Raw genomic sequence first — 24,874 nt, 5'->3', positions numbered from 1 at the left:
ACAGTATTACCTGCAATGGACTGTGAACCTGCGTGCGTGACGAAGGTGCTCCCAGGTTACTGTCTATGGTACTAGCTCCAGTAATGACACATTATCAGCAAACCGAGATTCGATATCAACCCCTCAATCAGAGCCCCGCTTTGCATCTATCACAAACTATAAGTTGACGAGAAAGTTGTTCAGGACAATGAGATCAAGCAATAGAGTTGCAATCCAGAACAATAATCTTATCTCCTTCTCTTCTGTTACGACTATCTCTTCTCTCTCACGATCTATTCTACATCATGTCTGATTTCACCGGACTTTCGTTGAAGGGCAAGACGGCCATCGTCACCGGCGCTTCAAGGTATGAGCATCTCCCCGCTACGACCCATTCAAATGAGAAAAGGCGAGCCATGCTTACACATTGTCGGGACAGGGGCCTCGGTGCTGGCATCGCCATCCTCTTTGCCAAGCGCGGAGCCAATGTAGTGGTCAACTACGTCTCCGAAGGCAGCAAGCAGCGCGCCCAGGAAATCGTGGACAAGATCACCCAGATCGGCACCAAGGCCATCTTGTGCCAGGCCGATGTGAGCAAGCTCGATCAAATTCCCAGGCTCGTTGATGCTGCCCTGCAGATCAGCGAGACGGGCAAGATTGAAATCCTCATTCACAAGTGAGTGTCGCCCGTCTTACCCGGCCACACTGGGATGCAAACTAATTCACCTTCATAGTGCCGCACAAGGTCTCGAGGCCAACTTGGTAGACACCACACCCGAGTTCTACACCACGCACTTTGACTGCAATGTTCGTGGCCCGATCTTCCTCACTCAGGCTGTCGTCCCCCACCTGCCCCGCGGAGGTCGCATTGTCTTCATCTCCTCGGCTGGTGCTCGCTTGGGTGTCGCGGGTCAAACGGTGTATGCTGCTACGAAGGCGGCGGACGAGGCGCTGGTGCGGGTGTGGGCAAAGGAGTTGGGCCACTCGCACGGCATCACGGTCAATTGTGTGAACCCGGGGCCGATTGCAACTGGTAAGTGTCTCTGCGCGCGCGTGACTGAAGAGCGTTGACTGATCTTGTTGCCACGTAGACCAATGGTTCCAGAGTGATGAGCAGTTCCTGAAGGATATGGAGCCGCTGATCGAGTCGACCCCTGCGGCGCCCAGGGTGGGTGAGGTCGATGATATCGCTCCTTTGGTCGCCTTCCTCTGCAGTGATGATGCGAGATGGACTACTGGCGCTTGCTTGTCGGCCAATGGTGGTCTTTACAACTAGACGGGGTTGCATATGTATATAACTTCATGCAGAATTATTAGACTCACGTTGTTCTTCATGCTAGAAAAAGGTAACGGTAAAGCAGCGCTCTATTTATACCAAAATGAGCAAGACTGGACATCTTGCCTCCCTCCCACAGTGGCTCATTTGCCCTCAGTCAGGCTTCCCTACTTGCGAGGACTAGGATGTCAATCAAAGAGACTAGCTTAATAATTCTTGTGCGTACACCTAGAAGCAATATATATACTGAGTCGCGGCCCCGCATTCCTGAAAGTGGTTTCCGTCTTCCCCCCCCCCCCCCACGACAACCGCTCAACAAGCTTAACTCGGGATCGCGCTCGCCTCTCATCAACTAAAATGGCTCCAAGTCCGTTCTTTGATCTCATGAATGCTCTGACGGCGCTCAATGTTGATAAATTCAAGTCATTCGATGTCATCACCACGCACTACAAAACAGTAGGTGGGAACAATCAGCCGATTTGCACAGATATCTTGATTCCCAAGTCTATAGTGCGGCAGCAACAACCTAGACAATGCCCCGTTATTGTGCGGATTCACGGTGGATTCCTGGTATGTAGCACATCCAAAGCCTTCCCATAATGCGAATCACTCATCCACGCTGTCCAGATCACTGGTTCCAACCGATACGCACCCTGGTTCTCAAGCTGGATCCTAGAGTATGCTCTTACAAACCAGGCAATCATTGTCTCGCCAAACTATCGCCTGCTCCCAGAAGCATCAGGGCAGGATATATTAGATGATATGGAGGACTTCTGGCGATGGCTGCACAGCGATCAATTCATGCAGTCTGTCGCCAAGGCTGGCCGGTCGTATCTTGTGCCAAATCTCGACCAGTTGCTTGTTTTGGGTGAAAGTGCCGGTATGTCTATCAGTCTGTCGTTAACATTCCGGATACCAAGTCGTGCTAACGTAACGTTCAATGAAAGGAGGCTACCTAGCAATCCAACTCGCTATCAGCCACCCGTCCGAGATCCGCGCCGTCATCGGCGCCTACCCCATGCTCGACTTCAAGGTCCCCTTCTACACGGACGTGTACTCCAAGCCTATCGTCGGCGTGCCCAACGTGCCAAACCGGGTAATCGAAGATCACCTCCTCAGTACCCGTGGAGCCCCCATGGTAGTCACTGCGGCTGACCCGCCCGACCGACTGCAGCTCGCGTTCGCAATTGTTCAGAATGGGCGTTTTCTAGAATTTTTCGGCTCGACAAAGGATTCCGCTCTCTTTCCAATGGAGAGTATCGAGCGTCTTGCCGCCGAGGGGAGACTCAAACTCCCACCTCTGTTTGTATTCCACGGAGAGCAGGATTCGGCTGTCCCCGTTGACGGTTCCCGGCGCTTTGTTGCCAAATTGTGCCAGCTCTTGCCTACGGCGCAGGTGGAGTTCTATACCCAGGATGGGGACCACGGGTTTGACGTGGAGGCTACGCTGCACACTCCGTGGCTTAGAGACGGGCTGCGAAGCATTTCCAGGGCGTGGCTGGACGGTCGTAATGCTCGGGGTACACGTTTATGATTTGGGTATAGATACATGGGATGCAACTGTTATCTCTGTTATCTCGCGTCAATTTAGATTGATTCAGGCTTAGAATGAGATATAAGATCAGGCTAAATGATGAGTAAAGGCGATAGTGGATATAGAACCCGATATATATCTTTCGAACAGGAGACGTGCTCCGTGCCATGCTAACCAGCACAGATCCAGGAACTGTCATCATATCTATGGGTCTAGTCACGGGTCACGTTTATCTATAGATTCCCTAAAATGGATGATGGATATCCCTCTTTCCCGATTTGGGCAAATGGGCCATTTCCCCCACCGCAGCGCGGCAAATCCGTCCGCTTTTGGCCTTAGCGCCTTGCTCTAACCCTACTTGCTTCTGCTTATCTCCTTCCAAGTTGCTTCCCCATGCCTATCAATTCTCTTCATGCGCTGTTTTTTGCTTGCTGTCACGCGGCTTGACACTCATCCATAGGAGACTTGCCTGGAAGAACTCGATTATCTGTTTCCCCTGCCTGGAACCGCCTTCCCCAATGTTTCGCCGTCGCAGTGGCGGGCCGACTTCGGGGAAATGAACCCTCCTGTACTGTACGTAGCCGTAGCTTGGGCGCCTTTGAAGGTCTTCAGCCACTGTTCACGTTTACTAGATCAGCGTCTGGCTACCGACATCTTTCGCCTCCACAAGCTCGTATTCCCCACAGGTGAATCCTCCTCCTCCTTTCTGAGGTGGCGGGGAAGGCCATCTCTGCCAAACTGCACACTCAATACAGAAAGAGAATCTTTTCCCACACACTGATTGCCATGTTGAGTAGTCGACTTTACCCTCGCACTGAAACCCGCAATGAGCACTGCAAACCCCGAAAGTACGACTACTACCAAAGGCAAGCGGACGAACTCCTTAGCCTTCGCGCAGACTGACTGCCATACATGCGCCTCGTCCGGCGAACACTGTGACCGTCGCCGCCCGAAGTGCTCGACGTGCCTTCGCCAGGGCCGGCGGTGCGATGGCTTTGTGACGCCGCTGTCCTGGGATCCGCGGCGGATGAAGACGGACGACAGTGCTGTCCATCCTCTCCCCGCAGACCTGTCCATCATGAACAACAGTACCCCACCCCAGCGCTTCCAGTTTGTGACTGGGGCGCGGGCGCGGAAGCGTCGCCGAACAGGGCCCGCTACGTCGGAAGCACGGCCAGCCAGACGGAGTGCAACGCCCGAGGTTTCGCCCAGAGAGGCAGGCGAGGAAACTGCCGGCGGGCTCTCATTGCATCCCGACCCAATCGGGACCGCTCTGATTGATCCTGGTACGCAAGATTCACGACGGATTACCCTTTTTGTATCGCTTGCAAGAAGGTACTGATCGTAGCAGATCTTGCGCTGTCCGGCCTGGGGACTCTGGGTGAACTATGTTTGGACGATTTCAGCATCTTCGAATCCTTGATGCCGGATATCTTCGGGTCGACCCCACCACTCCACGCCCCGACTGACAGCATCGGCGTCGAGGACCCATTCATGACCGAGGCATCAGACACGACAGCCCCCGCGGTACTGCCCCGCACACCTCCAGCCCTCCTCACTGGCGACGACTCCGTCCACCCCGTTGACTCCGTCCCGCAAGATGAGGTTCACAATGACGCGCTGATGTCATCCGCGGAGGCATTCCCACCAGGTCCGGTGGATCAGAGCTGTCCGCTCGCCAGGCAAAGCACGGCCGTCCACATCCTCTCCCCTCGGATTGCGGCCCCGCGCCCCGCGATCCTGGATACGAGCATCCCCAATCAGCACGAGTGGCTTCTCGAACTATGTACGCATTTCCATACCCATAGACCCATCTCTCCACCGACCGTAGAAAGGTTGTAAGCATACTAATCCAATCTTACCTCCCCAGACGACTCGAAATTCTGCGTCCTGCCATTGACGGGGGACACCACCCTCAACCCCTTCAGATGCAAGCGCCAAACCTCGCAGGGCTCGCGCCTCCTCTTCCATTCGATCCTGGCTCTATGCTGCCAGCACCTGAAGCGGCTGACGGGGAGCAGCTGGTCGAGCGAAGCGGCCGAGCATCGCCGGAAGGCCGCCCAATTGCTCGATACGGCGCTGCAGCAGGGGCGCCAGCACGCAGGGAGCGTCAATAACCTGCATCTGCTGGAGCCAATCTTGATTCTTTTTACTTTGGATGTACGTCCCCTCTTTCTGGACCCATCTCTACATATCTCGCCCGTAGGAAGAAGAGAAGCTAAACACCGAATGAGCAGTGCACCCTCTCCGCGTCCGGAACATGGGCCACGCATCTCCACCGCGCGCATTCCATGCTCGAGGCCGCCGGCGGTCCCGGTGCGCTCATCAGCCCGCGGATCCGATCGCAGGTCGGAATGCTGATCTGGTACGCCACCCCCCCCTCTCTTCTTCTTAGAGCACAAGAACAATGTAGAGGGTTCGTGAACTAACATCCAAAAGGTGGGACGTGACCCTCGCCCTGATCTCGCGGCAACGCCCGATCATGCGCCAAGCGTACCTGGACCACCTTATCCTGTGGGAAGCGCAAGACGCGTGGTCGTTCTTCGACCTCACGGGTTGTCCAGGGTACCTGATCGCGCGGCTGTACCACCTTGCCGAGCTGGTGCAGCAGAGCGAGATCGCCGCGTCAATGAAGTGGCTCAGCTTCGATCGCACGCCTGTTCTCGCGATTGAGCGGGAGATCCGGGCGTGGATCAACGAGCACGATGCCTCCTTTTGTTCCGCGGACGACGAGGCAAGCGAACCTGAGGAGGTGGAAAGTCCCGCTGATGCTGTCGAGGAAGAGAAAGAGTTCAACCGCCGGCAGGATGCGTTTCACTGTGCCGAGGCGTGGCGCTGGACCTTGCTGCTGTACATCGAGTCGGTGTTCCGGCGGGATTGGACGAAGACGCCGACGCGGCAGCGAGGCCGTGTGGGACTGCGTCGACCGGTTCGGAAAATCGTCGACCACACGCGGTGTTGTCGACGGTCGTCGCAGACGCAGAAACAGCTGCTTCTGCCGGTGTTTCTGGCCGGGAGCGAGACGCTGGATCCCGATCTGCGGGAGTTCGTCACGGACTACTGCGCGTATTGGAGCGAGAAGAGTCAGTATAGCATGTTCGATAGTGTTCCGGTGCTGCTGAGGGAGATCTGGGCGTCCGGGATGTGGTGGGGCGCTGTTGTGGATAGTAAGACGAAAGGTGGGCAGGAGGAGGCGCGACAGGGGCAGCAAGGGGCTACAGCGACGCAGTTCTTGTTTGGGTAGGGTGGATGTATGTGTATGGCTGGCAGAACATGGAACAAGATCTTTCTTCCATCGTAATTGAGATTTGCATTGGACTACCGGCGTGCATGGATGAGAGACATGAATGGAGCAAGCGTCGTTGCCCGTTTCGACCCTCCATCCACGGCCACTTCTCGCCTCTGTGAAGTTCCAGCGAGAGCATTGTCTATGATTTATCTTTCTTTCTCTTATCAATCCGTCAATTCATCCCCTGCGTCGCATTCAGCGCATCCCAGTTGATATTCGGCCCGGAGAACTTCCCCCGCCGCTCGAACCAGCACAGCATGACGATGGCGAAAATTCCAGTCAGGACCACGGAATTACTGCACGTGGATCCGTTAGTACCCATTCAAAGAGAGTCAAGGAGAACAAGGGCACCTACTAGTTCATATTCTCCAATGTCGGCGAAGTACTCGTCGGGAAACAAAAGAAAATCCCACTCAGAATCACCCAGAGCACCGAAAAGACGTTGACCCCGTACCCCAAGGTGCCCAGATTGAAGTATCGCGCCGGCAGCCTCGTCCGACCGCGAACTGCTAAGATCCCCTGCGGCACCACGTAGGTGATGTTGAGCATCAGCACTGCGGTGTTGATGATCGAGTTGAAGGCTTGCGTGCTGGCGATGTAGAGGAGGCCGTAGATGGCGCAGAAGCCGGCGGATAGCAGGGTGGTTCGGACGGGGATGCCGAGCTTTTCGTCGACTACCGACCAGTATTTCGAGAAGGGGAGTCCGTTCTGAATCAGAGTGTCAGTTGCTGTCAAGTAGAGTTGGGGTGCGTCCGCTCACGTCTCGCGAGAATGCCCATGTCATGCGGCTGCTTGTGATCCATTGGCTTGGAACGCATGCTACAGTCGAGTTAGTATTAGGAAGATTGGCAGTCCTAGCAGAGAGAGGCGGAGCCTACAATAATACAGGATTGTCAAGTAGATCTGCAGAAATGCGGCTGCGGCTTTGCTCCCAGTCGCTTGATAGAATAATTCCAGACTCGGGAGGGAGGAGTTCTGGACAGCGTCCACATCCTGGATCACACAGGTCATTGCAATGATCCACGGCACAAGCGTCAGTAGGCCGATGAGGATCGTGAGATTGCTGGGATTGAGTCAGTCACGCCAGGCTTTAAATGCTAGAGAGGATAAGACTAACATGACCAGCGGAATCTTCCGGTTTGGTTGCGGGATTTCCTCTGCAATATGCACGCAAGCCCCGGCAGCTGCAAAGGCATATTCACCATTGCCTATCCCGAGCAACCATCCGGGTCCAGGCGCCCAGCCACTGGCAGACCGGTACTCAGTGAGCCTTTCGGGGTGATATGACCCTCTTCCCATGACGAGGCAGACAATGACCACCATCCCGAACCCAGCCAGAGAAAGAAACATGGATGATTCGGTCAGGCGGTCGATTTGGCGTTGAGGCACCAGGAATACCGGGAGTACTAGATTTACGAAGATGAGTCCGTTCATTCTTCTCCAGGAAGAAACCACGTCGACTTACATGTCAGAATAATAACCAATAGGTAGCAAAGATAAACCTGCCACTGCGTTCCCGAGAACTCTGGTAGCAAAAAGGTACAAACCCCAAAGGCAGATATGGCCGTATAGATCGCGCCCGATGCCGTGTTCACCCACCAGGCGACTACATTGATCATCCCGACAGTGTAGGCGACAAAGTTTCGGCAGGATTCCGGGGCAATAATGTAAGTAAAATGGTACTGGCCCTGCAGTGGAAGGATGTCTGTCAGGATGCCGCATATTGCAGTTGTAGGCGCTACGTACCCCTGAGGATGGGAAAGCTGAGGCCAGTTCTGAAACTCCCGTAAGCACAATCCACTGCACAATGCCCGACAGCAACGGACTGAACACAGCGACAGAGCCTCCGCCATATGTAAAAGCCACCCCAAAGCAGGCGGCGTAGGTCAACCAGGAATTTACAATGCTACCAACCGAATCAGCAGCGGCTCATCCGGGAGGAGGGAAAAGGGACTATACCTAAAAGCAAGACCGAGAGCACCAACCCAAGAGAACGAACGCTGGAGCTCCGATGTGCAGCCTTGAGCACGCAGAATGGCCTCGTCGATATCGATGACCTCTCCTAGATCCTTCGCATCGGCCCCTTGCGGTGGCCTGGATGTGTTTTTGGTAGTCTCTTCCATGGTGTCGATGAGGCCTTGCAACGACAGATGGGTAGATGGAAAGACAATGGAGAGACTTCAGACGGCGAGTCAATTTAACCTTACGCCGGCACGCGAGGAGAAGAAGGGCGGGGGTTGCTTGCAATAGCCGATCCCTACGTAGTCTTCACCCCCATGCGTCCATCTAGCCCCGATTCTATCTTCCCTTCCCCCGCCTTGCGGCAAGCCAGTCAGGACGCCTGAAAGACAGCGTTCCACTCGTGTATGGAGCTAACAGTCTTGATGATACCGTTGATACCGGGAGATAAGGGGCCTTGATTGGGATCCGGCCTCTCCCGGGCGTGGTGGCTCCGGTGGCGGCGTATCAAACTCGCTCAGCACGGAACGTAATGGGGTCGAATTACCCCAGAATGCGGAGGGCTGGGCAGCAAGCCCCCTGTATTGGGGCTTGATTTTGGCACTTTTTCCTCGGATTCGCTTCCCATCTTTGCAGTGGTGGGCTAGCCTGGGTTGCTCATATCAGGCCTCGAGCGTGCCTCCACCTGCCTAACTAGGAAGCCCAATGTCAACGATCGATGCAGATAATTCGTGTTCTGGAGATATCTGAAGTAAGAAGACAACCGCCCCCCGCCCCCCATATATGGGTGTGAAGACGTCTTTGTGTGCAGCAACCCCATAAAATTGCCATGAGTACAGCCACATATGGCTCCTGCCAGAAGTATTTATTGGGTCATGAAACTGTGCCCAGGGTTGTCAGCCCCATTCTCTAATTGAGACAGAGGCCTCTGTGGATACTTGTCTTCTCTGATCTAGCCAAAAGTTTCTGCTCGTTTAATAGTAGGGCAATTGACAGATCCTCTGTGATGCTCGCTAGGAAACCTGGTACACCTTGTGGATTATACTCTGCGGGCCAGTTTACACGTATGTCAGCTTGTAACTAAATTCGAACCTAAGTAACCCTTATACTACGTACGTTTAAATTTATCTCAGCTATAGCCTCGCGCGCACATCACGGCATGCCTCCTCAATCAAGTCGACCGTAGCCTGTGCGCAACCATAGGAGCACTGATATCCAGCGCCTCCCGCACCGTAGTTGTGGACTACCCAAGTACCCTCAATTCGCTCCTTCGCGATACGCACTCCACCCTCACGCACAGGTCTCAGTCCCACTCCATGTCTAATGATATCGAGGTGCTCGATTCCCTTCCCGTTTGTCAGTGCCGGTACCATCTCGACAGCTCGCTTCATGATCCGGACGGCCAGGTTGGGGTCGGGCTGTGATTCCCAGCTCCCCAGCTGGTAACACCCCCCAAGTATTGTGCCTCCTCCCGCGGCTCTCGTCATAACATAGCATGCCTCTCCATCCCCGTCGTCCGTTCCTGACACGTCGAGCATTTTCCCTGCGTCATTCCGAACAATCACGATCTGCCCGCGGGCGGGAACAACCGTCTTGTCCTCGACGCCGCCCAGCTTCGACGCCATCAGCCCTGTGCAATTGACAACCACATCAACGTTCCCGTTAGGATGTACCCCAGAGGCAGCAGCGGCCGAGACATGAGGAAAGACAGCTCGCTTGAAGGTCACGCCGTTCTTGAGGCACTGAGAAACGAGCCAGGGGAGGTAAATGGCGGTGTTGATGCACACCGAGGTGAAAACCGTGGCGGAGTCGATGCCGGGTCCAAGCGACTCTTTGGGCAGTGTTCGGAACTGGTTTATCCCCGCGCGTCAGGAATGAAGCATATAAACCTGGAGGGACAGGATTGCGGTGGCACACGACTTACATTTGGGACCACTTTTGCAAACCATGGGCTAGGCGACAGCAACTCCGCGAACCATTTGGCCGTCGCGGAGCCTACGTCTTTTGCGCGGCTGTGGATCTCGCAGTCTGCGTTGGTATCAGCATACATTGAACTCAATCTCGCTGCTGTTCACAAGTCGTATTACCTTGAAAGTGCACACCGGCTTCGGGGTAGTTCTTGGCCAGATCCTCCAGTGGTCCCCAGGTGTTCTTGTCCCATTCGGCGGCTTCTGTGTTGCGGATTGAAACACTACCACCTTCAGTTACTCTGGAAAAACGTAACGTTTGATACTAGACCATACGGCATGTAGTTTGCGCCTGCCCAGGGCGACGCATATTCGATGTCGTAGTCGCCGGGCATATGTTTCGCGGCGACCACAATCTTGTAACCGGGTTTCCTGGACAGTAGAAGGGCCGTCGTCAATCCCGCCACGCCAGCCCTAAGTCAAAATGAGCTACATTCCGAGTATGGATGGGAAGAACATCAACAGGCGACGGGGGAACGAAAGAACGTACCCGATAACTACCACATTCTTTTCGAACATTGTGAGCCCAGGAGAAGATTCATTCGCGAGACTAACGGAAAAGCTCAGATTCGTACTATTCCACCAAGTGAGTAATCGAGTCCGAACTACGACTGAAATGCTAGAGGGAATACATCGGCTATGACACAATATTTCAATGACCCAGAGAGCCGGTTGGGATATGGTCTGATGAGAACCTACTTTTTTTCATCGCTCGGCATCTGCCCGCCAGCTAACCCAAAATCCCCAGGTCGTGTGAATTGCAATCGTGCCTATCTTGGAAGCATGACCTTCGTGATACCAAGTGCATTCTACACCGAGGCTGGCAGGGGCACTTCCCCGGGCCCCGCAACGCTGGCATTACCCGAATAGGCAGGCGAGAAGCACGGCCGGACGGTCCTAGCAATCGCCACACCGAAACCCTAACTATCTATGAAACGACTTCACCATTTACGCCATCATAAAGCTCCACCTCTTACCTCCTGAGCTATACTTAAAGGCCGTACGACTCTGCGCAGTCAAGCATCATCCAGACAATCCACATTCCAATCCTTACACCCCTCCACAATCATGGCCACCATGCAGAAAGTCTTCGCCGCCTACGAGGCCCGCCAAGCGGTCCTCGCATCGAGCACCCACCCATTCGCCAAGGGCGTCGCCTGGGTCGACGGGGAGCTCACCCCCTTACACGAGGCCCGCATCCCGCTGCTCGACCAGGGCTTCATGCACAGCGACCTGACCTACGATGTGCCCTCCGTCTGGGACGGGCGGTTCTTCCGACTCGACGACCACATCACGCGGCTCGAGAGCAGCTGCCAGAAACTGCGGCTGCAGCTGCCCCTACCGCGAGAGGAGGTGAAGCGGATCCTCGTCGACATGGTGGCGCAGAGCGGCATCCGCGACGCCTTCGTCGAGATCATCGTGACGCGCGGGCTGAAGGGCGTGCGCGGCACCGACCCCAAGGACATCCACAACCGCATCTACATGTTCATCCAGCCGTACGTCTGGGTCATGGAGCCCGAGGTCCAGCCCGTCGGCGGCAGCGCCATCATTGCCCGCACCGTGCGCCGCGTGCCGCCGGGCTCGATCGATCCCACTGTCAAGAACCTGCAGTGGGGAGATTTGGTTCGAGGACTGCATGAGGCTGCTGATCGCGGCGCGACGTACCCCTTCCTCACGGACGGGGATACCAATCTGACGGAAGGGTCTGGGTTTAACATTGTGATTGTGAAGGATGGGGTCTTGTTCACGCCGCAGCGCGGAGTGCTGGAGGGCGTGACTCGGAAGAGTGTGATCGATGTCGCCCGCGCCAATGGTCTGGACATCCGTGTCGAGTTGGTGCCCGTCGAGAATGTGTATAAGGCAGATGAGATCTTCATGTGCACGACGGCGGGAGGCATCATGCCTATCACCATCCTGGATAGCCGGCCGGTGAAGGACGGCAAGATTGGACCCATCACCAAGAAGATCTGGGATGGCTACTGGGCCATTCATTACGATCCGGCTTTCAGCTTTGCCATCGCTTATGAAGACGAGAAGAGGAAGTCATCGCTGTGAGGGGTCAATCTTTACCGCCAAGCTCATGTATCTGTGATGAATGTTTGATCACTCAATCTTTGTACATCGATATTATTCTTTTCTAGCAATATCATTTTCTCTTTCTAGATCATCTTGAGTCTTCTTTATAGACTTTCTCAACGTCTCTTGGACCCCATCGATTACTGAATGCGACTTATATCTAACCAACAACTTGACAATTCGGTTTATTGGGTGTCCGGTGTTCGTTCATAATACTTAGACATCTACGTGAATATGTTGTGGGTACAGGGTCAAATTTATTGAGTTCTTTTCTTTTCGAATTAACTGAATCTAATTAAACCCAACTCGATTCCATTCAAACCATGTTCTACTACCCTGGTTGTAGCCAGCATGGGCAGAAAAGGATTTTAAAAAAAAAAAGAATTATCAGGTTAGCATGTCCTGGTTTCGATCCAGGGTCCTCCGGGTTATGAGCCCGGCGCTCTTCCCCTGAGCTAACATGCTGATTTGATGTTTTACAATCTTACCTTTGCATTATTGATGCTTTACCAGACAAAGGATAAATGATCTAGGCGAACATAGATTAGGTCCGATTACAATTGATCTACCGTGAACCCCATCGCGATATCTCAATGGAGGCGGCCAAGATCTGAATATCAGCTCCACCAACCACAACAAAATCTCCCATCTTCACTCGCCCACTATAATCAGTCAAGAGAGCAATCAATGGGCATGAAGCTACACTTGGGGTCTGTCACTCTCAGATAATATTCACCTAACAGGCAAGAGAAATTCGGACGGAGTGGGTTAGTGAACTAAAGGTATCAACTTTATACTCAAAGGGAAAACCGAGATTAGGGCATCACCAAACCCCCTCATCAGCATCTTTCCAGGTAGAACATACAATATCATATACACATGGAATCCTCACAATAAGATAAACATCTACCACCCACTATCTACTCATCACCGCCCGTCGAATCTCTCCATCTTCATCCCTCAAACTCCCAAGAATTGCCCACAATGGCAGCAACATCGAAACGCCCCGAAATCATTGCCCTCTCGCAAGACCTGCGGGGCATCCCGCACTGCAAAGAATACGAGCGCATGATCTCCGGCATAATGTACACCCCCGTCTTTCCGGAACTCCGTGCGCCCAAGCCCCCAAGCCCCCAAGCCCGTAGTAACCCATCCCAAACCATAACGAACCTAACCCAAAAGCAAGGTACAACCCCAACACGCCCAAACTCCTCGAGATGCGCCACCGCTGCCGCGGGCTCGCGCGAGCCTTCAATGACCTCGACACGATGACCATCCCATCTTCCCAGATCTTCGAGACGCGACTCGCCCTGCTCCGCCAGCTGGTCGGGAAGGTCGGCGAGGGCACGTTCATCGAGCCGCCCTTCAAGCCGGATTACGGGTGCAATGTTGTCATCGGGAGTCATTGTTTTATTGACTGGGAGTGAGCTGCCCCTTCCTTCTTCCTGATGGTGATGAGTGGGCAGGGGATACTAGGGTTATGTTGCTGACTGTGGAATGTGAGCGTAGCGTGACGGTGCTGGATACCAGTCTGGTGGTGATCGGGGACCGCGTGCAGATTGGCACCGGGGTGAGTATCTTCACGGCGGGCCACGATACCAGTGTGCTGTCGCGGCAGAAGTTTGTCGAGTTCGGGCCCCCCGTCTTTGTTGAGGATGATTGCTGGATTGGTGGGAATGTGGTCATCCTGCCGGGGGTGCGGATTGGAATGAGGTCGACTATCAGGGCTGGGTCGATTGTGACCAAGGATATCCCGCCTTTCTCGGTGGCCGTGGGTGCGCCTTGTCGCGTGCGGAAGACGATTCAGTCGCCGGAAGAGGAGCAGTATCCGAATAATCCGTATCGTGATTTGGTTCGTGAGGATCAGTAGACGTTACATGGATGCATTTGTCTAGGAAATTCATTATGCATGTCATTCATGACAAGGCTCACACTCAATGCTATCTATGGTGCATTCAAGCGAGTCAATATATAAACAAACGATATATACAATCCATCATTACCCAACAGCCAATTACTTCACTCCCCTAGATCGCATTGCTGGCACAGGAGAAGCTCGACTTGGACGAATCGTCGTGGATGGCCTTGCCGGAGACATACAATCCCAGACCGCACTGGCATTGGTTAGCATTCAAGAAAATGCGACAAACCGAGTCGAAATACTCACGATGATGGCACCAATGCAGAAAATCAGCATGTTGATGATGGTTAATGCAATCTTGCGCGGCGAAGACCACCACTGGCCCCAGTTCATGTGCAACCAGTAAACACCCGACAGCCCGTAGGTGAACCAACTGGCAAACAAGGAACTGATCAAGCTGACAATGTTGCTGAAGGAAGGGATACCCTCCGCGATGATCCAGGCGATAACCCAGCAGGTCACGCCAATGGCAATCCAGGAGCCAACAGCGACAAAGTCACGCTTGCCCATGCGGTCGGAGTGACGGAAGATGCGCACGTAGATATATTTCAAGCCAACGTGACCGTTCACGACACCAGCTCCGACAATCTAGGGGTTTGTCAGTACAGATGATAATAGCTAGACAAATATGCCGAGTCATACCGTCGGAATGGCAATGCCATAAGCAACCTTCTTCAACACCGGCCCAGCGGAGCCAAGAGCCGGCGAGTCAACCCCGTTACCGACATAGTAGTAGATGACAATAGCCGCGGTGATGTAGAGAGCAATCTCGAAGCCCTGGAGCAGACACAAGGCCTTAGGGAAGTCCTTGGGCTCCTCCATCTCGGCAATCAGACCAAAGAAGGCCACGTGGGCGCAGTAAGCGAACACGATCTGCGTGACTCCGTTGAACGCGTGGTACAAGTTCGTATCGGTGGTGACACTGATGTTCTGGCCACCCTTGTACTGCACACCCACACCAATCATGGTGATCATGACCGCAGTGAAGATACTCAGGAAAGCTAGGCGAATCAGTTCCATTCCATTGATAGTCAATGGGATAACTCACAAGCACAAGAAATGTAGGTCAAGTTCTTGATCGTCCGCGGCAGCGACAAAACCAGACAGATCACGAACGCCACAACACTGAACACCATCGAGCAGGTACCGTGGTCGGTAATCGTGTTCATCATGACAGTGAACGTGACAATATGACTACCCATGATGAAGATCGAGAACAAGATCTGACCAAGCCCGAAGAGCTCGCGACCGAACCGACCCATGAGGATCTCACCTGCATCAGCCAAGTTGTGGATCGAGGGATGGCGTTCGCGGAATTGGCCGATGACATAGCCGGTGTAGAGCGCGAGGATACCGAGTCCGATGATGAGGATGATGGCGCTGTATCTGTGAGCATGATGTGGAGAATGAGTCAGGACAGCGGAACTTACGGCACCAGGCCCAGCGCGGTCAGTGTCGCGGGCAGGGACAAAACACCCAGGGAGACGGACTCTGCGATCATGACTGTTGCGGTTAGTATTGATCTAGCCATTGATCTGTTGCATGCCACATACACATTCCACATTGCCTGCCTGGTTTGTTAGCTTGATTCGTCAACTGCGGGCACCGCAGACAGTACATACCACCACTTGAGCGTCTTGTACTTGACCTCCGCATTGGCCTCGTCGCCAAAGGCATCGGGCTCCTTGCCCTCATCGACAGCCTTCAAATCCTCGACATCGTAGGGAGGGAGATCATTCTTCTTGATCTCTTCGCCGGTAGTCGGAGTCGCCATGTTGTCTGCACGTTGTCGATATGTCACGGGAAGGAGTCGCAAAAGAACAGGCACAAGCCGCGCAGCAGATCTATCACAATCGGCAGGGAGACGAACGATGGCGCGCCGCACCTGCAGGACAGAAAATTTCTGGCGGGTTGGTGGGTCGGACAGTGAAACCTCCGCTCCTCCGCTGCCGTTGAGGTTGATGCAGACTTGAAACTGAGTTCAACGGATGAACTAGATAGTCTCAACAGTAGCACTGACACCAGGACACAACAACAGAGGAGAAGAGAAGGAGGAGAGAAAGGAAAGCAAGACAGACAGATAAAGATCCTGGTAGTTTTCCACGGGAAATGAGATCTGGACTCCGTCGTAGCTACCCTGTTCGGAGATCAGCCCTGGCTGGGGCTGCTGCAGTGCTGCTGCTTGCGGCCATAGCGGAAGTAACGCGGTGATGGCTGCCATTGGTGCGTTGCGCTCCACCCCGAAAGACGCGGGTGGGGCGGAGAAAAGCCTAGTCCGATTGTGGCTGTCCGCGGTTAAAATTAAGTAATGGATTGGCCCCGCCCACCGCACTGTGCGCGGCTTGCCGACAATAACCGCCTCTCCGCTGCCCGCTGATTGGTGCGGCCCCGGCAAGGTTTATGCGGCTCGGTGGGATTCCGTTCCCGCTTCTAGAATTTTTTATTCAGGTTATAAAAAGCTGCCGACTGCTGATAAGTTGCCTGCCACGGCAGTTGACTGTTTTCCATGACCATCTATTAGCTGATGAAAACTGGGGAAGGCGTGATGATTTGTCGCTGCAGCGCTTCTTATCGCAGACGCACGTCGGTTGCGGCTCACTACTCCAGGTTTGGGGTCGGTGGACGGCGGTGCCGGCATCCGAGCCATTCTTGGGTCTTTCGGTCTTGGCAAGAAAAGCTTTGGTTCGCCTTCCAGAGTTTTTCTGCTTGGCTGGCGGTTATCGGTGTTTTAGACAAGAATGTTGGGCCGTGCAATGAGATTAGCTGCTCAACGCTGTAGAGCTGTAGGCTTACGTTCATCTGCTTGATTACTCGCACCGGGCTTAGTACATTATTGGGCTTTGATACTGACTCAACAAGTCAATGCCACCTACGGTGCATCAGTCGTGATTATCCTCTTATTTGTCTATTGTGGTTCGTCCGGGTGCATATCCAGCTACTGAAGTATACTCGAGTAGTAAGGTCCCCACTTCGGCAGAAACTTTGCCGATGCTGTGATTTCCTGGAATTCGAGTTACTCAGTATTAGAGCGTAGTGTTCATAACATGGTGCCAAAATCGCTTATAGGAAGCAACTATTGCAAATCACGTTTGTGTCTTTCTCTCGTAACGAGTTCTTTCTTTTCTAACCCATCTCAATCGATTTTACTAATTCTGTCATGAAAGCGTACCTGGAAGATTATCTTTATTGGAAGTTTCAGTTTCATTGATTGATAATCCCTAGTAAATTCAGATGTGTCTAATTCATTAATGAAGAGATTCCCCTGTACCCAATTGACATTCCCTGTGCTTCTTCCCTTCCCTTTCCTTTCCCTGCCATGCTTTGTCCTTGACATCACCTCGGCGAATTGGGTGATGGAACTTGATCGCAGCATCTTGAAAGGACCGAGGCCCTCGAAAAAATGCATAGAACCACCTCATCTGTCCTGGTTGGAGCGCGCTGCCTCAGAGGATGTATATTACTTCATAACCAACACACAGAAACCACAACACTCCGATATCAAGAGACCTGGAGTAGCCTTGACCACCCGCAAGCTCCGAGACTGCGCCTCCTGGCTCTGGGAAGAGTAGCCCTCCTCTGGGAGCCTTACGCCTGCTCGTTCATCATGAATCTTCTCGGGTCAATTGCGCCAAGCACTCGGAATAACATATCCTTCCATGAAAATTATCAACGATTCAACAGTCTCACCCATGTTTGTTCAATTACCAGTAACAGGCATTCTACGAGGGAATACATGCCACTAGTCTCGCCACGCCCGTCCGTTGCGGATCGAGGCTGCTCTATAGTGCTACGTTTTAAGTATGCAGCTGGAATGCTACTCATGTGAAACCATTGATAAGATTCACGCCTCCTCAATCACAATCTTGGTAAAAGACAAAAGTAAAGCTCCACGATCGTCACAAAATCCAATCACTCAGAATCTTTCAGTTTAGCAAAGCAGACCGACCGCTCAGCACCCTAAACACCAGATCCAAACACCAAACCTCCCCCGCACCCCCCAACTACCCCAAAAATTCTCACACAGCCCTTCTAGCATAAGGATACTCCCTAATCACCCTCCAAGTCATCCCCTGAATGACAATGGGCAAATCTAATGCGGCACGGAGATCAAACCCGGTCGGATTCTGCCACCTCTCGATCTTCGTAATGAGCCCGCGATAGCTTTCCCCAACGTACGGCTCGTCCTTCTCGTCCTCGTGATCTTCCTCAAACTCCTCCCGCAACCGGATCCGGCCCCGATGGCAGTTGATATCCAACGCCCCCAGCCGCGTAGCATTCGTATCAAAGCCCTCGCCGCGCAGATCCTCAAGAAACTCTCTCCGCATGTGCTTCAGCGCCCTCCGCACGCGGAAGATCGCCCTGCAGCGCCAGTGGTTGATGCTCTCTGCTCCCAGAGTACATATCAGCATCATTCTCAAACCTAACTCAATCCTTTCAAGCATGATAAGAAGATAAAGGGGAGGGGAAGGCACATACCGATGATTCTACAACTGACAGGCAACCCGTACACATCCGCCCGCACCGTATCCGTGGCATTTTCGATCGCCATCCGCGTGCAGCACCGCAGCACGTTCTCGCGGCCGTACACCCAGGCCACGAAGATCCACTGCATCACGGTCTCCTCGGTGTACCGCCGCGGCAGCCGGCGCTCCAGCCTGTCTAGCCACGAGTTCACGTAGAACTTGACGACGGGCACGCACCCGTAGTAATCGGCTATGATGGTTAGGTCGACTAGCGTGGCGAAGTCGACCTTCTCGGGCCATGGGTGGGTTTGGTGGTGGATGATCCGCATGAGGAGGAGGAAGGGGGGCAGTGGCCAGTCGACTGTTAGGGTGAGGTGGCCTGTTTGGGTGAGGGTTTGGCCTTCGGTCCAGTGCGGGCTGGCGAGCATGCGGGAGAAGAAGGGGGATGCGCTTGCTAGGTGGGTTTTGGAAGCGTGGATTGTGTGGATGGTGGGAGGCGGGGCGGGGAGTTTGTGCTTGGGGTTGTGGTGGTGGTTGGCTCTGGTCTGGGGAGGACTATGGGAGTTGGGTTTGGGTCTGGACCGCGTGCTGGGAGTGGCCTGCTCCTGAGTAGCATGCGAGTGCTTGGTTCTCTTGCGGGGAGGGCACTCGGAGATGGCGACGTTGGAGAGTTGCATGGCGAGGGTGTCGGAGTCTTCAGCCTTGATGGTCGGGTATGGGGTTGATGCAGCGGTGGGATCTTCCTCGACGAGGAAGGTTACTTCTCCGCCTTCGTAGATGTTATGCTCTGTAGTTTCACTCATCGTGGATGTGTTGCGCGTGTTGTTTGATGGTAGTTGTGGATGGATGAGGATGCAGGAGGAGTGTCGGGTAGGGGCACAAGGATGGCGAGGGATGCAGGAGAAGAAAAGAAGTGCTCTTGGTCGAAACAGAAGACTCTATTTATGCCTCTCATGTTCGCTGCCTGAACACTGTTGCACGACGCAGCGATGCAATAGTTCCTGTCATTCCTTTTTGTAGTTGGTCGTGGCATGCATCAGGAATTTTCTGGCGGCTTCACGACCTAAATTCACTACTGCTCAGAGGTATGTTACAAGGATACTTGTGCACTCTTACATAGGCTCTTTCGAATGTCTGTCATTGACTGTTGCTCCAAGACAAGGAAATTGTTTATGACAGGACTTAGGGCTTAGGTAGAACTCGATGTTTTGGTAAGCAACCATTCAAGAACCATTCACTCATCCCCACGTTGTGACCAAGACCAACAGCTCTGGCTCAGCCGCAAGCATCACTTACTTGACTTGAGCTACAAGACTCCGATACAGAAAAACCATTATCATGAATGGAAAGTACGGATGCTCTGTAGATAACTTAACCCTTCGGGGCTTGCATGAAGACGAAGAGTTGAAGGATAAACTGCAGAAGAGCGCGCGAACAGGAGCTACACCAAAGGTATACTGAGAACATCTACCAATTTTCCTTAAAAACACCGATAAATTCATTCACATGCTATGCCGACCGACCATTGTCCGAAAAAAACACGTCAAATCATAATGCTAGCAACAAGAAAAGGTATGTCAAGCAGTATATACAAGAAGGCGAAAATTAAATCATCTGTACAAGGGTGCGTCGTCAAATGACGACCACCAGAGAGTGCTGCTGCTGGAATGCCGTTCACAGTCAGCACACAACCATCCCTCTAATCCTTTTTCTTGTCCTTCCCCTTGCCCGGGCGTCTATAATTATACCGCATCCAGTTCTCCGTGACCCACCACTCGGCGACGTGGGCCGCATCCCGCACCCAGCTGACCACGTCGGGACTGTACTCCGCCTCCAACGTCTTGGCCAGGTCGACCAGGTTGAAGTTCTTGACGGGATGCAGCTCGATCGGGTCCTGCGAGAGATCGGTGAAGCGCCACTCGACGTCGTCGACGAGCGGGATGACCAGCCGGTAGGCCGGGCGGGCGGCGGAGCGCACGGCCAGCCATGATCCGCCGGTGTTCATGACCGTGAACTGCCAATTCTGCCGGCCGTCCTTCTCGGGGATCTGCGGGCGGATCATCGACTGGCCCTCGTACATCGACAAGAGGTCCTGCGCGGCGTGGCCGCTGTCGGGACCCAGGGAGTGAGACTGGACCAGAAGGTCGAGGATGGTGGGGATGATTTGTTGTGAAATGACAGGTGTGGTGACCTCGACTTGGGGGAGGTGGGGGTGGGCGAAAAGCAGCGGGACGTGGAAGCTGCCGACGTGGGGGTTGTCGTATGGCGTGACGCCGCCGTCGTTGGGAAGGGAGAGACCACTATGTTTGTTAGCAGGTTGTCATGTAGTAAAAGATCCGATCTGGACATACTGATCACCAGCCATCACGATCAAGGTCTCGTTGATGATCTTCTTCTCGTTCAAGATTCCGATGATCTCCCCCAGCCACTCGTCAATGTATCCGATGGTATTAAGGTAGCGGTTGAGGTCATTGTTGGATCCTGAGCTGGTCGAGCCCACGATCGACTCGTAGGTGTCGTTGGGCATGCCCCAGTGGTGATGGGTGGTTCCAGTTAGATGGGTCAGGAATAGACGGGTGTGGTTCTTCTCCGCAGCGTCGATGGCGTCCCGGACGTAGTCTCCGAGAACCTTATCCGGATAGCCGTAGTAGTTGACCTCCTTTTCCTTGACGGGATAGTGTTTCGCCTTGGGGCTTTCCAGCGTCTCCTTGGTGATGACATCATAGTACCCCAATTTCGGGGTCAGCTTGTCCTGATTATCGTAGGTCTCGGTAACGGACTGCATCCAGACGGAGTGCCAGGGCCAGGTGCGGTAGTCATTGGAAGCGGGGACGGTGTTGTTCTCGCGCACATCGGGCAGTTGATTCAAGGCGGTCAGCACATGCGGCATGCACGGCTGGTAGATGTGATGCTCGTACTCGCGGTTGAAGTCCGCCACCAGCGGGGTCACACCGCACAGGGTGCCCACCAGACTCTTCAGGGTGTAGGTTCCCGTGGTGAAGGCGTTGCTGGCGCTGATGCCACCGTACGACCGACGTCCGTAGTCCTTAACCATGTCGTGCTTGAATCCAGCATCAAAGCCAGTCAGCCACTCCGCGGTCCGAGTCAGGTTGGCAATCCGCTTCTGCACGTCCTTAGGGATCTTCTTGTCGGGATAGGTCTCCGCAATACGGTCCCACATGAAAGTGCCGTTCTTCAAGGGGAAGACGTCGCCACGAGTGCTTTCGAGCTTGAGCAAGATGACGTGTTTGATGTTGACTTTACCGCCGGAGAGCGCGTCATGCAAGGGGTCGAGTAGTGGGCTCCGAAGGTTGGAGATGTGCAGCGGGTCTCGGTTGGGATCGTAGTGTCGCGGGGGTGGGTGGATTTTGTCGGATTGATTCCAGTCCCCAAAGCCGGGGAGGGGCTCCTTGGGTAGCCACGACCATTGTGGAGGCCGCTCCAGCGCAGTCTGTCCTTCCAACCAGCCATAATCTCCCGGCAGCCCTTCTGCTCGAACCGGAGACACCCGGTGGTGTCCCAAAAAGGGAGCCACGGGCAGCGCTTCGGACAGGAACATGTATGCCGGATCCCACGGGCGGACGACGCGCAAGAGAAAGAGGCCGATAAAAGGAATCCAGACAGCCAAGCGGCGTGCCAGTGAGTGACCCCGCTGCCGGGGCGGGGCCACAGCTCCGTAGGGCTCCAGTAGGTGAATGGACGACCCGTCGTCACTCTTATCGTCGAGATAGTCGTCTTCGGAGAGATGGTCATATCGCTCCGGGTCAGACAGAGAAGTTGTCTTGGGGATGAAACCGCGCACACAGCCCGCACAGCATTTGAAGGGTTGTGCCAAAATATTCAGGATCCCACCTACGGCGCGATGCAACGGTGCAGCGACGAACCAGGCGACAGTGAGCATAATCCCCTCGACGATCAAGAAGCCGGTCAGGCCGGTCAAGAGGGTGCGCATGGCGGCAGCATCGTGGTGGAAGGTGGTGGCTTGTCTCCAGTGGATTTCGGCTCCGGTAAAGACATAGAAGGAGGTATTGGCGGCGGTCATTCCGGACATGATTAGACTATGACCACCGGATTAGCAATGTGGCGTTTGCCCGACCCAGGGAAATCAGTGAGGGGAGTGAGGAGTGATCTTTACCTGAACGGAATAACGATCAGCGCGGAGATGGCGGCGACCGACCGCCACGGCAGTTTCTGGGTCAAGATGCGCACCAGCAGCACGAGGACCACATCTTGGCAAAAGAAGGTGACTCCCCAGAGGAGGAATTTGGATGGAGGTAAGGAATGGATGTGAGCGTAAAGATGCAGGAGCTTAGCACCAAACATGGCCATCAAGGTGAGAGCGAAGAAGTAGCGGCGAGTGAAGTCCCAGAAGTGATCGAACGCATCGAAAGGCGAGGCGCGCAACCGCACCCAGCCGGCCAGGCAGTAACGAGCCGGGTTGAGGTTGACGAGCTTCATCTTGACGAAATCCACAAGACCTTGGAATCAAATCACATGGCACACCAGTAGGAAGACGAAATCATCAAATCACTCCATGAGCCAGCTGGAATGATTCACCGGGATGGGAGGCCGGACGAGAGAGAGAGAGGAGGAGGTGGTGGTGGTGGTGGTGGTGGTGGTGAAGATGGTGTGATGCGGGAAGAGGGAAGAGGGAAAGGGAGAGATGAAGAAGGAGGATGTGAGTGTGAGTGTATTGTAATCAACCTTATGGTGGAAGAATGACCGAAGAGGGGAAAGGGGAGAGACAGTGGTTTAATGTACAAAGAACAAAAGGAACACAGCCAGCGCATCATCATGAGATGATGGCCGTATGGCAGCTCCCACTAAAAAAAAAAAAAAAAAAAAAAAAAAAAAAAGACGAGAGAAGAGAAAAAGGGCTGAGTTTAGGAGTCTTGGATCAGAGCCGCAATCCATTCATTCATTCATTCAGTCAGTCATTCTTTGACTAGGATCAACTAGTTCACAGCAAATTCACAGCTAAGAAAAAACCGGGGCCGAATTAATGACCGGGTTGGAGCTGCTTGGGAGGCTTAGCGTGGGTGGTTGACTCCATAATGCTCAGAATGTTCATATCAACCTTCCATCGTCTCGCAAGCCCCTACTGGATGTACTCAAAGGGCCGAAATGGACCCTGAAAGCCCATAGACCCTGAGTTTGTGATTGGTGCTGTCTCTTCATCTGCGGTAATTTTAGAACCCAAGAGTGGAGTTGGGAGTGCCGATGGGAGCCCAATCAGCCACCCTGCCAAGGCTGCAGGGTCTGGAAATCGGATGGATTTGAGACAGGGGCAATCATTACCTACTGTGTAGTACCAGGTACCTACTAGTACTGTAAAACCATTGTGCTCAATTGAGCGTTTGAAGAGTGTGAGTGTTGTAGACAGATATGGTATACTATGTTGTAGTCAAGAGACAGTGACACCAGCTCTCTAGGTACAGTCACTCCTCATCTTTTCTGGCAACCCCTGGCCAGACAATAGTACCATCACTTCCCACCACTAGAGTTTTTTTTCCTCAAACGCCGGGCAAAATCACACAGGGTCCCCTCGGCCCACTAATCCCAAATAGGCAATCTGACAGTCAGCGAAAGTTCTGAGCAGGTGACCTCATTCCCCTTTTGGGTGACGGCCAGTCCCTTCCAAACCGCCCACCACCGCCCACCACCGCCAATCACCGCCTTCCAAGTGGAGATTCTCCAACTCCCATCGCTGCAAATTTCCTGCCTGCCCTGCCCGCACTCCTGCACTCCTGCACTGCCTGTCGGTGTCTCACTCTATCAGTTCTGCCTGTTCCTTACCTCCTCCTGCTGCTGTCACACTAACTTTGCCACATGGACCCCCCAACCTGAACACGAGGAAAATGCCCCTTATTTGCCTTTGGGGGCTTCTCCCTCCCTCAGGGTCTGTTCAAGATGCAGCTTGCAGCCCCCCCGACCCCTTCCTGCTGTTGTCGGACAATCTTCCTGCAGGGACTGGCTGATGGTAGTGTCCGCGGCAAGCAGCCGCGGCACGATCACTTCCAACGGGATAGCTTGTCTAACGGCTACTTATCTGCTTAGAGGAAGTCGATCCGGATGCACTGGCCGACACCAACTAAGAACTAAGAGTCGATCCCGTTCTTCCCCCCCCCCAAAGCATGTTCGTGCCTTCGTGGCAGTATCGGGTATCCGCTCCCAATTTCAGAGTCACCTATCCACTGCAATATTGAGACTATTTGTGGTCCTGGAGCGAAATTCAGGCCGGAGATCACCGGGAGGGGCTTCCCTAGGCGGCGCATTGGCGGACCCCAGCTGGCGGTGGCACATTTGCCTTGGCTTTCGTATTGCCGGACTCTGGCCGCCAGAGTCACGCTCTGCCTGTTGGGGGCAGTCAGCCCTTTGGTATCTGTGATGAAACACCCGCCAGGATTGAC

General features: G+C 53.9%; 10 protein-coding genes and 1 non-coding gene across 11 annotated transcripts; 5 read left to right on the top strand and 6 right to left on the bottom strand.

Moving 5' to 3' along the window:
• Positions 1–33: 33 nt before the first annotated feature.
• On the top strand, positions 34–1,255 carry BO86DRAFT_411477 (SDR family NAD(P)-dependent oxidoreductase; the record flags this gene model as incomplete). Its single annotated transcript, XM_025674589.1, has 4 exons — positions 34–346; positions 419–655; positions 714–1,012; positions 1,071–1,255. Exons 1-4 carry the CDS (start codon positions 285–287, stop codon positions 1,253–1,255), a joined length of 783 nt encoding a protein of 260 aa, XP_025525562.1. The 5' UTR covers positions 34–284.
• Positions 1,256–1,639: 384 nt separating this feature from the next.
• BO86DRAFT_318076 (alpha/beta hydrolase) lies at positions 1,640–2,789 on the top strand (the record flags this gene model as incomplete). Its single annotated transcript, XM_025668201.1, has 3 exons — positions 1,640–1,825; positions 1,883–2,135; positions 2,203–2,789. 3 exons carry the CDS (start codon positions 1,640–1,642, stop codon positions 2,787–2,789), a joined length of 1,026 nt encoding a protein of 341 aa, XP_025525561.1.
• Positions 2,790–3,615: 826 nt separating this feature from the next.
• BO86DRAFT_435775 (uncharacterized protein) lies at positions 3,616–6,033 on the top strand (the record flags this gene model as incomplete). Its single annotated transcript, XM_025675981.1, has 5 exons — positions 3,616–3,903; positions 4,275–4,575; positions 4,660–4,949; positions 5,027–5,154; positions 5,229–6,033. The coding sequence occupies 5 exons, from the start codon at positions 3,616–3,618 to the stop codon at positions 6,031–6,033; spliced, it is 1,812 nt and encodes a 603-aa protein (XP_025525560.1).
• A 217-nt stretch (positions 6,034–6,250) lies between these two features.
• Positions 6,251–8,201, bottom strand: BO86DRAFT_401666 (amino acid transporter; the record flags this gene model as incomplete). Its single annotated transcript, XM_025673793.1, has 8 exons — positions 6,251–6,374; positions 6,434–6,786; positions 6,839–6,897; positions 6,957–7,141; positions 7,196–7,484; positions 7,544–7,766; positions 7,825–7,984; positions 8,038–8,201. The coding sequence occupies 8 exons, from the start codon at positions 8,199–8,201 to the stop codon at positions 6,251–6,253; spliced, it is 1,557 nt and encodes a 518-aa protein (XP_025525559.1).
• Positions 8,202–9,170: 969 nt separating this feature from the next.
• On the bottom strand, positions 9,171–10,523 carry BO86DRAFT_401665 (FAD-dependent oxidoreductase; the record flags this gene model as incomplete). The annotated part of the gene is made up of 5 exons (XM_025673792.1): positions 9,171–9,887; positions 9,962–10,065; positions 10,125–10,228; positions 10,281–10,418; positions 10,495–10,523. 5 exons carry the CDS (start codon positions 10,521–10,523, stop codon positions 9,171–9,173), a joined length of 1,092 nt encoding a protein of 363 aa, XP_025525558.1.
• Positions 10,524–11,072: 549 nt separating this feature from the next.
• Positions 11,073–12,073, top strand: BO86DRAFT_435771 (aminotransferase class IV; the record flags this gene model as incomplete). The annotated part of the gene is made up of 1 exon (XM_025675980.1): positions 11,073–12,073. One exon carries the CDS (start codon positions 11,073–11,075, stop codon positions 12,057–12,059), a length of 987 nt encoding a protein of 328 aa, XP_025525557.1. The 3' UTR covers positions 12,060–12,073.
• Positions 12,074–12,473: 400 nt separating this feature from the next.
• BO86DRAFT_t203 lies at positions 12,474–12,545 on the bottom strand. The gene has a single exon. It is a non-coding gene; the product is annotated as a tRNA-Met (tRNA).
• A 519-nt stretch (positions 12,546–13,064) lies between these two features.
• On the top strand, positions 13,065–13,950 carry BO86DRAFT_317929 (sugar O-acetyltransferase; the record flags this gene model as incomplete). The annotated part of the gene is made up of 3 exons (XM_025668194.1): positions 13,065–13,165; positions 13,267–13,503; positions 13,590–13,950. The coding sequence occupies 3 exons, from the start codon at positions 13,065–13,067 to the stop codon at positions 13,948–13,950; spliced, it is 699 nt and encodes a 232-aa protein (XP_025525556.1).
• A 157-nt stretch (positions 13,951–14,107) lies between these two features.
• On the bottom strand, positions 14,108–16,010 carry BO86DRAFT_435767 (putative amino acid transporter; the record flags this gene model as incomplete). Its single annotated transcript, XM_025675979.1, has 7 exons — positions 15,624–16,010; positions 15,555–15,568; positions 15,432–15,504; positions 15,050–15,387; positions 14,644–15,002; positions 14,248–14,589; positions 14,108–14,194 (listed from the first exon to the last, which is right to left on the bottom strand). The coding sequence occupies exons 1-7, from the start codon at positions 15,773–15,775 to the stop codon at positions 14,108–14,110; spliced, it is 1,365 nt and encodes a 454-aa protein (XP_025525555.1). The 5' UTR covers positions 15,776–16,010.
• Positions 16,011–18,017: 2,007 nt separating this feature from the next.
• BO86DRAFT_401661 (uncharacterized protein) lies at positions 18,018–19,267 on the bottom strand (the record flags this gene model as incomplete). Its single annotated transcript, XM_025673791.1, has 2 exons — positions 18,018–18,385; positions 18,478–19,267. 2 exons carry the CDS (start codon positions 19,265–19,267, stop codon positions 18,018–18,020), a joined length of 1,158 nt encoding a protein of 385 aa, XP_025525554.1.
• Positions 19,268–19,938: 671 nt separating this feature from the next.
• On the bottom strand, positions 19,939–23,271 carry BO86DRAFT_390879 (sulfatase domain protein). The gene is made up of 3 exons (XM_025672487.1): positions 22,600–23,271; positions 20,816–22,522; positions 19,939–20,764 (listed from the first exon to the last, which is right to left on the bottom strand). The coding sequence occupies exons 1-3, from the start codon at positions 22,920–22,922 to the stop codon at positions 20,164–20,166; spliced, it is 2,631 nt and encodes an 876-aa protein (XP_025525553.1). The 5' UTR covers positions 22,923–23,271; the 3' UTR covers positions 19,939–20,163.
• Between the last annotated feature and the right edge of the window lie 1,603 nt (positions 23,272–24,874).

Source organism: Aspergillus japonicus (assembly GCF_003184785.1).
Source record: "Aspergillus japonicus CBS 114.51 unplaced genomic scaffold BO86scaffold_43, whole genome shotgun sequence".
In the NCBI taxonomy this organism is placed as follows: Eukaryota; Fungi; Ascomycota; class Eurotiomycetes; order Eurotiales; family Aspergillaceae; genus Aspergillus; species Aspergillus japonicus.
This window is presented reverse-complemented; position numbering and strand designations above follow the sequence as displayed.

Bases quoted from the DNA above. Each gene is read 5' to 3' on its own strand.
- BO86DRAFT_390879 (XM_025672487.1), bottom strand. From the start codon at position 22,922: ATGAAGCTCGTCAACCTCAACCCGGCTCGTTACTGCCTGGCCGGCTGG. The intron at 22,523-22,599 runs GTAAAGATCACT...CGGTGGTCATAG, and splicing joins CTGATCGTTATTCCGTTCAG to TCTAATCATGTCCGGAATGA. The intron at 20,765-20,815 runs GTATGTCCAGAT...TAACAAACATAG, and splicing joins ATCGTGATGGCTGGTGATCA to TGGTCTCTCCCTTCCCAACG.